This window comes from Manihot esculenta, chromosome 5 (assembly GCF_001659605.2).
Source record: "Manihot esculenta cultivar AM560-2 chromosome 5, M.esculenta_v8, whole genome shotgun sequence".
NCBI classification, from domain to species: Eukaryota; Viridiplantae; Streptophyta; class Magnoliopsida; order Malpighiales; family Euphorbiaceae; genus Manihot; species Manihot esculenta.
In genome coordinates, this window is record NC_035165.2 from 28,702,244 (window position 1) to 28,712,996 (window position 10,753).

The 10,753-nt window shown below is 33.5% G+C and overlaps 1 protein-coding gene across 2 annotated transcripts; it reads left to right on the plus strand.

Annotated features, from left to right (window-relative positions):
* Nucleotides 1-588: 588 nt before the first annotated feature.
* LOC110615244 (phosphatidate phosphatase PAH2) lies at nt 589-9,991 on the plus strand. Of its 2 annotated transcripts, none has more exons than XM_021757026.2 (13): nt 589-899; nt 1,595-2,773; nt 3,747-4,659; nt 5,028-5,608; nt 5,816-5,889; nt 6,281-6,365; nt 6,727-6,813; nt 6,937-7,009; nt 7,222-7,265; nt 8,011-8,139; nt 8,215-8,313; nt 9,322-9,452; nt 9,695-9,991. In XM_021757026.2, exons 2-12 carry the CDS (start codon nt 1,754-1,756, stop codon nt 9,376-9,378), a joined length of 3,162 nt encoding a protein of 1,053 aa, XP_021612718.1. In that variant the 5' UTR covers nt 589-899; nt 1,595-1,753; the 3' UTR covers nt 9,379-9,452; nt 9,695-9,991. The 2 variants fall into 2 exon arrangements, with proteins under 2 accessions (XP_021612718.1, XP_021612719.1); XM_021757027.2 differs by having other exon boundaries at nt 590-899; nt 5,301-5,608.
* Nucleotides 9,992-10,753: the final 762 nt, after the last annotated feature.

Consider the following 10,753-nt stretch of genomic DNA (forward strand, 5'->3'; position numbering starts at 1 on the left):
GTTTTTATAGTTGATTATGATTAATTTAATAGTAGTAATTTCGGAAATAATTATTAAGAAAAAAAAAGGAAACAATTATTAAAACTACAAAATGTAAAAATTGTTTTAACATTATTATTATTTTCTTTAAAAGAGAAATTACTTTTAATTATAAAATTTTTTTTGCACACATTTAAGTTAAATTAAAGAAAATATTATTCAACTCTACATATTAATAAGATATTTTATTTATTTTTAATTGATTAAATATACTAATTGATTTGTATATTCGATGTATATAATTTTTTTAATTTTATTTTAAATTAAAAATATTTTTTATTTACTAAAAATTTTGATATTATATTAAATTTAAGTAAATTTTATTTATCTAAAAAATTAATTTAAAAGAAAGTGTTTAAATATCTTATAAATGATATATTATTTTTATTTTAAATGATTAATTATATATTTAAAAAAATGATTTTTTGAAAGGAAAAAAATAATGTTTTAAAGAAGAATGATTTGGAAAAAAAAAGAAGGATTGAGGTCCTAATATTTCCAATTAAATAAAAGATGCAAGCGGTGATTTTCTGTAATTAGAAAAAAAATTTTGGTCTATCCCTGACCTGTTCCCAGCGACACCATTTCGTCTTTGATTATTCCAAGACTCATTTATATCGGTGTTTTTTATTTTCTTCGTCTTATTAAAATCCCATTCCGTCTTCTCCTTCACCGTTCTTCGCAAGTCAATCTCCTCTTCCACGGCGTCGTTGAGGTCTATCTCCAGTTGTTCAACATCCACTGCTTCTTCTACTTCCTCAACTTTTTTTGTTTGGTTTCTCCAATCACCGATTATCTGTGACGTCTTGAACTGACGTCGACCGCCGCAGGATTCGAATCAATCGAACCGGGTTTTCAAGGTAGTTTTTCTCTTTCGGAGTTAAATTTTTCTGTTCAATCATCTAGTTTCTGTCTAACTAGGCTGTGATTTAAGTTCTATGCTCATAAATTAGTTGTGTTCGACTTGAGTTGCAGTTATACCTCTTTCCATTTCTGAATTATAATCCTTGTATATTTTTCTATGAGGGAGAGGGTTTAATTTATTTGTATCTTTCATATATTTTTAACTTTCAAATTAATTGCAAAGAGAACTTTCAGTTAATTTAAAGTAAGTATTGTACAATTGAGAGGGGATATGCTAGAAAGCAAACCAGTGAGTAATGTTGCCTGAAGTTGGAATACTTCAAGCTGTTGGAATGAAAATACGAATATGCGCATCATTTTCCTTCTAAATTTAGTAAAAAATAGTCAATTCAATTTGCTTGCTCAGTCTCAAATGTGTTTAATATGATTTTGAATTAGGTCTAGATTACTCGGTAATTAAATGATAAGAAACTATTTAAAGACAAGGACTTGTTTTAGCATAGATCATTTTCCAAGATTTATTCATAAGCCGAAAAGATTTTCATTCTAAAATATTGTTCCTAGTTATCTAGAATTTATTTATTTATTTTATTTTTCTTTCTTTAACCTCAAAAAAAATTTTCTCGAGTTTCCTTTTGATGGATTATTAAATTGTGATATGACTTGGGTTCTCTGATATGGATTCTATCAGAATTGAAGTTTTGAAGGTACTGGAAGGCGTAGTTGTTTGCCCAATTCTCTGGTTTATGTTTTATCCTGCAGAGCCTCGCAGTTCAGTGGGGTTCTTAAGTTATGAATGTATATAGAGAATTTGGTTTCTGGGTGATCTAAGAAATCCAAGTGTCTTAAGATGTATGCTGTAGGGAGGCTAGGCAGCTACATCACCCGAAGTGTGTACACTGTCTCTGGCCCATTTCATCCATTTGGTGGAGCTGTGGATATCATTGTGGTGGAGCAGCCTGATGGGAGCTTCAAGTCTTCACCATGGTATGTCAGGTTTGGGAAATTTCAAGGGGTTTTGAGGGCAAGAGAAAAGGTGGTTACCATTACTGTTAATGGAACTGATGCAAATTGTCACATGTATCTTGATCAAAGAGGAGAAGCTTACTTTCTCCGGGAGATTGAAGGAGAAGAAGGTGAATCTATATCATATATTTCATCTTCAAGTGATGAGATGGACGAGGAATCCCTGAAAATCAGGAGAACAATGAAGTCCAAAAGTTGCTATGATGATGGCATTAAGTTGGATTCAGGTGACCAGATTGATCAAAGTAGTGGAGATGTGGCTAGGACTATCTCCAACCAGTCGAGGATATCTAGGCTTGTTTTTGGAAGAAGGTCAACAAAGGAGAATGGTTACCAAGAGGGAGGTGATGGTGATGGTGCTAGAGTGGTAAGGATAAGTTCACTGGACCGTGCAGAGATTGCAGCTGACCTTGTTGAAACTTTCATGTTAAATGAGAGTGATATGGAAGAAAAATTGGTGGAGATAGCTGAATCATCAAGAAACATTGCTGAACCTATTTTAGAGAGTGGCGATCAAGATAGGAATGCTGAGGTTGTGCTCCCTGATGTCACTTGTTCAGATCCACAAATTGCAGATGTGTTTGAAACATGTTCTGGCAAGAAGTTGGATGATAAACAGGCTTCCAAAGACAGAAATGATGTATTGACAGGCTTTAGCGGCTCTCAGGAGGAGAGTGGGTCTAGTAGAGTTCAATCTTTCATTTATAATGGGGCATCCGAGATTTCAGTGATGGGATTGGATGGTTTGAAAGAGCAATCTAAGTTCCAAATTACTAGTGGAGGACCTGAGGAAGCTCATTTTTGTATTGAAACTTTGCATGTGACAGCTGAGCCGTTACCTGAGGTAAATCTTCTAACTGCATCTATTTATTATATGCAAAACAGCTTTTGAATAATCCATCATTTTCTTAAAATTTATTATTTAAAATTTTTGCAATGGAAGGATAGTTACAATTATACAATAAATAGAAATTTCTGAGAGGGGAGAGGAAAGTGCTACAAGTACAAATAGAGTTAAACCCAAGGCGGTGAATGAGCAGACCTGCCTGTTCGCCATTCTGTTAGTGGCTCAGACAAAAGCTCAAATCAACTCAATGTGACATATAATGTGCGAAGCCCAAGTTTACCTGATGAGCTCATCAAGAAGGTGAACTGAATGTTCATATTATAGGCTTCTATCCTATCTCATAACCAGTGTTTCTGTCAATCCTATGGAATATGATGCTTACAAGTGTCATCTGATGGTTGAAACAGATCCGTTTTTCATGCTTATGAGGATTTGGAGCAAAAGCTCAATGATATAGATTTTTCTTCTATGTGTGATATCCCTATTTAGAAAGAAAAGAAAGAGCCTCAGCTCTTCTAGCATAAGCATCACTCTAAAAGGTTAGGTACATGGGATGTCTAACCTATGGACTTATGTAGGTTTGGAGTTGTCAGAAGGTCCCACATTATTTCTACACATAGATTTTATTTTGGGGGTTATTCTGCCTTAGTAAGAAAAAAAAATTCACAGGATTTTGAAATTTTAGGCTGGAAGCTCAGTTCTTGTATCCATATGGCAGTATCAAGCTTGGCTTGGTGGCATGTGGAACAATCAATGAGACAGTCTGAGCTTAGATACCAATTACTGTGCTTGTATCTAGCTTGAGCCAAGCTTGTGCTCATGCATTTCTGCAGAGTGGAACTCAAACTCTATAGGTATTCAGTTTGGCTCATGTTGTACCTAAACTTACAGATTAATCCAATTATTTAATTTATATGCACTTGATAATTTCTAATCCTGTTGACACTGAAGTGGTTGAAGTTTCATTCAGGATTCAGTTAACCAGCAAACTGAGGATATAAATTTGGAGAGACAACACACTGAGCCTTGTGAAACAAAACCTTCTTTTTCCATGCGTGGCCATGATGAGGCAGACTTGGAAGTTCCATTAACAGTATCAATATCCTATTCTCAACCTGTGCATGTTGACTCTGTACTTGGTTCTGTTGAAGTGGAACCAGAGGACCCTGTTTTCAATGTTAACAATTCTGTTGATCAAATTGAAGATGATATAAATATTGGGAGTAAAATTACTATGGACGAGCTGGAACCTTCTCTAGAGTCAGCTGGTGTCTCAGGACAAATTAATGGTGACCTTAACTCAGCAAAAGCAGCTACAGTTCATGTATCGGAGAGTTCAGAAGAAGAACAATTCTTCTTCAGTGATATAGATGACTTTGAACTCAGAGAAACTCAGGGCGATTCATATTTTCCTTCTAGTGTGGATAAAGGAAATCATCCCTCATTTTGTCCAGAAGGAATTGATGTTGTGAATGGGCTTCTTAATACAAATGATGGATCTTATTCCTCTCAAGACAACTTTGTCCAAGATAACAGATTGGATGACTGCGAAAACTTGACAGAAAATTCAAAGTTAACATCGAGTCCAGTTTTTATTCCTAAACGTCATAATGTCGTAGATGCAGAAGTTGGGCGGCTGGCAGGATCATTACCTGATTTATGGTCTCACACTGATAATCTAGGTACAATGGACTCTCGCCCTCTCAGCCATTCACTGGACTTGGATTCTGACTCCCTGGACTGGAAATTGCACAGCAAGAATGAGTCACACTTTGCAAATTCAGATATAAGCAATGAAAATAAGTCAGTGGAGGATTATTCCAATAAGGAAGATACTCATCACTTGGAGGATGTCAAAGATGGTGTTGGCAATCCTGCTATAGGTAAGAAACTTATATATTTGTGTACCAGCTCTATTTTGTGAGCGTGCATTGATTTTAGTAAAGCACTTGTATGAAAGCATGTTAACTTTTTCAAATTTCTGAAAGGGGATCATTAGTTCTCTTAGCAACTTTTGCAAGTGTATATCATTTCAGACAGCAAATTTTTTTCCTTATGCAAAAATCATTTGGCATTTTAGTAACAGTTACTTTTTCAGTCTGAAACTGATGGTATTTAAACTATTTATTTATCCATTTGATCTGCAACTAAAACACAGCGGTATTAGGGTGGGTTTGTTAATTGTTATAGTTGTTTAAACTCTCATTATGCGGAAGCCTATAGATAGTCACATGAATTGTGCTGTATGCAGAGATATCTCTTTGCAAACATTTGTTATATGAAGGAATGGGAGCTGAAGCTGCTTCTCAGGCATTTGATGCTGAAAAGTTGGATATAGAAAAATTTACTTCTTTAGGTCCTGCAGTTGTGAAGAATGATAGGCTTGTTGTTAGAATTGGTGGCCATTACTTCCCTTGGGATGTAGCTGCTCCTATTGTTTTAGGATTAGTAGCATTTGGAAGTGAAAACATATTTGAGTCAGAAGGCATGATACCTGTTGATCAAGTTGAGAAATCTCTTGTAGGGGATCCATCAGAAGCCATTGCTAGCACTGGTGGAAGTTGGAGACTTTGGCCTTTCCCTTTTAGAAGATCAAGATCCAGGAAGACTTTGCAGCCAGCTCTAAGTGATACCAGAAGTTCTGATGATTTTGTAGTTTCAAACGGCATTATTTGCGTTGATGATGATAAAAATGTGCTAAAAGGAGAGGCCACGAACAAGATGATGAAGGCAATTGCTCCAACATCTGAACAACTGGCATCCCTGAATCTGAAGGAAGGGAGTAATGCTGTAACATTCACGTTCTCCACTGCAATGCTGGGGAAGCAAAAGGTTAATTCTGATTTGTCATTGCATTTATTACTCATGAATTAACTTGTGCCCTGAAAAATAAAAGAAATTTTCTGCATTTCCTTTCTCTTTTTCTTCTCTCCCCCCCTTCCAAAAGAAAAAAACAAAAGAAGAAAGCCCATAATTTTTTTTCTTTTGCACGTTCTGTTTTAATTTCTATTGAGTGATTAATTGTATGTTGCTCAACAGGTTGATGCCAGAATTTATTTATGGAAATGGAACACTCGCATAGTGATCTCAGATGTTGATGGGACAATAACAAAGTAAGAACTCTGTAGCTTTCTAGTGTATTAGTTATTCTAAATCTTTTGAAACATGACATCATTTCAATTTGAAGTTTCACGGTTTTACATATTATGCCAGTGAGAAAGTAGCATTATGCATACTCTTATCAGACTTGAGTGTGCCAACCAGTTTTGGTGGTAATAGTTTACTGATGTTAGACAAAAGTCCTGGGTCAAATCCCACTCTTTGTTGAAAATAATTTGGGAAGTTGTCCTCTGTTTCTTTCAGATCAGATAAAATCTTGAATAATGTTGCAGTGTTTATTAGACCCTGAGAAATGTGGCTTCTGGGCTTTTGCTTTCCTTAAGGCTGTGGTTTTTCCTAGTCCTGTTTGACTTTGTTTGTTTGACATTGTTATTATCATTGCAGATCAGATGTTCTAGGCCAGTTCATGCCTTTGGTTGGGATAGATTGGTCACAAAACGGGGTTGCACATTTATTCTCAGCTATTAAGGTACCTCATTTCATGTGTTTGTATTGAAATATATTTGAGTGTGTATATTATGGTTGATGCAATGTTTGATATATCATATTTTTACTCATTAGAAAGAAAACCTCTAGAGTTGGGCTCCATACAAGTCTAAATGGGAGAACCTTCTTTTTCCCTCGAGTCTTTTTGTATGGACCCATCTTTCTGAGACATATTAGTTTATGGGCAATGTTTGATTTCTTTTTTCTGAGAATGATAGTTAAGTGTGCAACTGTTCTCTGCATTGTGTAAAACGGTATCTTGACTTGTTACTACTCACAATATTGTCATATCTTGCATGGATTAATTTTTTTTTTCTTTTTTTTTTTTTGATGGTTTGTTGCAGGATAATGGGTATCAATTCCTTTATCTAAGTGCACGTGCAATTGCTCAAGCCTATCTTACTAGACAGTTCCTGGTTAACCTTAAGCAGGTTCTTGAGGCTTAACTCACAATTTTGAGTTTCAAGAAGTCATGACCAAAAAAGTGAAACTTGGGTTTCTTTGACTATTCAATTTTTCTTTATTCAGACAAATTGATGATCCTCTTTTTGCAGGATGGGAAGGCTCTACCAGATGGTCCTGTTGTTATATCACCTGATGGACTTTTCCCGTCTCTGTATCGTGAAGGTAAGTGGTCGTTCCTCTTACTAACTTCTGTGCAAAGTGATTGGTTAATTCTTTTATCTATGCATGAGTCTTGTTAGTTTGTTGTTTCCACTGAAACTCTCAAACAAATGATGAAGTTATAGGCACTGAGCATTTAGTGAATTTTCTGGAGACACTTAATGCTTCTGATTATAATGTCCAGCCTAAATGTTCCCTTTTTTTTTTTTGGTCAGTCATCAGAAGGGCTCCTCATGAATTCAAGATTGCATGCCTGGAGGTCAGTTTTCCTCTCTCTCACACACACACGCACATCACTTTTTTTAAAAAAGGAAGGGGAGTACAATATCGAAGTTAAGTTTCTTTAGGCTAATCCATCAGAATATCACCTATACAAACCCCTAAAAAAGGGCTTCCATGGGACAATCTATCAGAATATTACCTAAAGAAGCCCCTAAAAGAGGTTTTGTCTTGTGGAACAATTGATCAGAATATCACCAAAAGAAGCCCCTAAAAGAGCTTCCATGGGACAATCCATCAGAATATCACCTAAAGGAATCATATAAAAGAGCTCCTGTAGCCCAAGGCCACAAAGATGAAAGAACTAAGAATACCACCTGATTCCACAGCAAATTATAGGACAATTTTGGGGTCTCTCCAATGTCCAACCAAATTCACCAAATAATCAGGAAAAACAAAATCTTAAACTTTGGCATCTTTCTTTCTCCTAATCCTATATTTGTCTAACCAAGAAACTTCTAAAAGATTTTGACATGGTTATGCCGCCTCTAAAATGCTAGATAGTGCATGCCACCTCACTGTATAATCTGTATTCCTTTTATCTACCATTTTCAAATAGTATTGCTTGTTTCTTCTGACAGATTAAGCTTAAATGTTTTGATGTTCAATTTAGATTATGCTAGTCAATGTGTTTTAATGGAAACTCTTAAAACAAACTTGTACCGACTTTGGTATATTTCTCATGGAAGTTGGGTTCTAATGTTTCAAATTCTTTTGAATATCAGGAGATCAAGGCATTGTTTCCTTCTGATTGCAACCCTTTCTATGCTGGTTTTGGTAATAGAGATACTGATGAGATTAGCTACCTAAAGGTTGGGATCCCAAAGGGAAAGATCTTTATCATTAATCCCAAGGTATATCAAGGTTTTCATGCTTCAAAGAAATCATTTATTATGGCAGAGTTTGATTCTGATGGTTTGCATTTTCAGGGTGAGGTTGCGGTGAACCGCCTTGTGGACACAAGATCATATACTTCCCTTCATGCTCTTGTGCATGGCATGTTCCCGGCCTATACATCATCTGAGCAGGTTTAGCCCTTCTCCCTTTTGTCCACTCTGTGCATGTGATAAGTTCGGAGCTATTATGGATTGTTATAATGATAAGTCAGTTGTAGATCTTCACACCCATGGGCCCAATGCTTCCTTGTCCTGCAATTGAATGCATGTATTCAAGCATATCAAGTTGAAGTGAGGCTAAGAGGGTGTTTGGTTTGACTACTTTCAACATTTGATTTGGATTGCAGAGTCAATTTGAAAATAAGTGATCTCTGTTTGGCATTAAGGTTATGGGAAAATTTGCTCTTTTTTTATTTTTAGAAAAAACACCATTTTAGCTGTTAAAAAGGTAGTTTGAAAAGTTCATTGTCATTTTAGAATTTTTATAACTAAAATATATTAAAAAGTTGACTTCAAATCAATTTTTTTTAACACCCATTAACTAACATAAAGAGTTTCCAATGCAGTGCCAAGTAGATCTCATCGTTGAGTTTTTGATAAAACTATTTAGAAGTTTAGTTACTTCTAAGTCCTTTTAAGTGTTTGATTAACATGTCAAAATGACAAAAATAAAGTAAGGTACATGGTATTTTTAAGTAGTTGAAAGTTTGTCAAAGTGAGGATAATTCTGTTAATTTTTAAAATTTTTTTAGGACAATGTAGCGTTTTATTTGGCCAAGTAGTAGTTTTAGAATAAGTAGATAATCAGAAGTAAAGGTTATCTTATTTTTGACTTGTAACTTATTTTAAGCATGTACATATTTATAACTTGCAAGTCAAACCAAACGCTATTCTATACTTATGACTTTCTATTTATAAGTAGGTTTGACGAACTTATCAGTTAAACCAAACACTTTGAAGTCTTAGTAATATTTATTTATTTTTTGTTAAAAAGTTATCGGGTGTTGAATTTACCCTAAGCAACTGAGATATGTTACCATCCTTCCCTGCGTAAATTATGTTGGAATTTTCAGATGTAATAGCAATTCTTCCACGGATTGACATTTTTTTCTGTTTCCTCTTTTACCCTTATGGAAACAGGAGGATTATAATTCATGGAATTTCTGGAAATTGCCACCTCCTGATATTGATATTTGAAGGCGTGAATTCAAAATTAGCCCCGAGTGTAAAGGCTAATGGTTTTTGGCCGAGATTGTTGTATAACCATTCAGGTAAACCCATATTTCAGTTCTTATGTAATTTCACGAGAATCCATTAAAGGACAATGGAAACGTGTTCAGTGAAATAAGTTTCTTTTTGTGTTGAAAGCTAAAATGACCAATCACAATTCAAACTGTGACAGTCGTTGAACAAAAAACAACCAATTTCAGAATGTTTGCTCTAGTTCAGTATATCAGATTATGTTCATTTCTATTTATTTCCTGGATAGTCATATTGTGCTGGCAAATTACAGGTTTACGAGTGATGAGACGGTGATGGAGGAATTTCCCCCATGCAAGCTGTGTCATCCATTGATGATTCAAAAGGATTAATACGAGATCTGCACAAGAGAGAGCCGAATTCATGAACAGTAAAATGTACAATATACGTGACATTGTATAGCACATACATTTAGTCCCATACAAAATGTAAGAGCGCAGTTAAGTATGCCCTAGAAAGCATTGATGTATTATTGTCTTCTGTCAAATGCCTTGAATTTGATTCTTTTTCTCTAATTTATAATTTTTTTTATAAATTTAGTTTTAATCAATCGTAGCTTCTGAGTCTTAGATGATACAACAGATGTTTAGTTCTTTTCTTTAGTAATTTATATCGTGCTTGGAGAATTATTTGATAGAGTTGATTCCATCAATAGAGTTAATAAAAAATATTTTTTAATAAAAAAATAAATTATTTAAAAATAAAATGATTTGTTCAAAAAAAATTATTTTTTATATTTTAAAATTTTTATTAAAATTTTTTAATAAATTTTATTTTTAAATTAAAATTAAATGATAAAAATACATTATTTTATTTAAAAATATATTTTTTATAAAAATATTTTTTAATATTTCTATAATTTTTTTTTTTAAAATATAAATTATCTTTTCGAAAGCAACAAACTTTAATTAGAGATCAATTTTAATGGGTGCATTGAAGTTATTTGTCCGAATGTTTTTGAGCGGACTCAAAGCCTCTTTATAGGGTGGTACTTTTAATCCAAAAAGAGGGAAATTATTTAATTTTTAGTTCAATCAAATTAATTATTTTTTTATTTTATAATTTTTATTTATTTTATTTTTTACATATATTAAAAAAATAATAATTTTAATACTTTTTTAATTATATTCCTTTTAAAAATATTAAATTTTATTAAATATTAAGTTATTTTTAAAAATAAAATAAAATTAAATAGAATTATAATAATCATTTTTCTATTATTATAATATAAAAAAGTGAATAATAATTTTAAGATAATCAAAAAATAAATAAATAAAAATTATAGGATGAATAGATTATTTGGTTTATTTCT

Bases quoted from the DNA above. Each gene is read 5' to 3' on its own strand.
- LOC110615244 (XM_021757026.2), top strand. From the start codon at position 1,754: ATGTATGCTGTAGGGAGGCTAGGCAGCTACATCACCCGAAGTGTGTAC. The intron at 5,890-6,280 runs GTAAGAACTCTG...TTATCATTGCAG, and splicing joins GTTGATGGGACAATAACAAA to ATCAGATGTTCTAGGCCAGT. The intron at 7,266-8,010 runs GTCAGTTTTCCT...TTTGAATATCAG, and splicing joins TCAAGATTGCATGCCTGGAG to GAGATCAAGGCATTGTTTCC.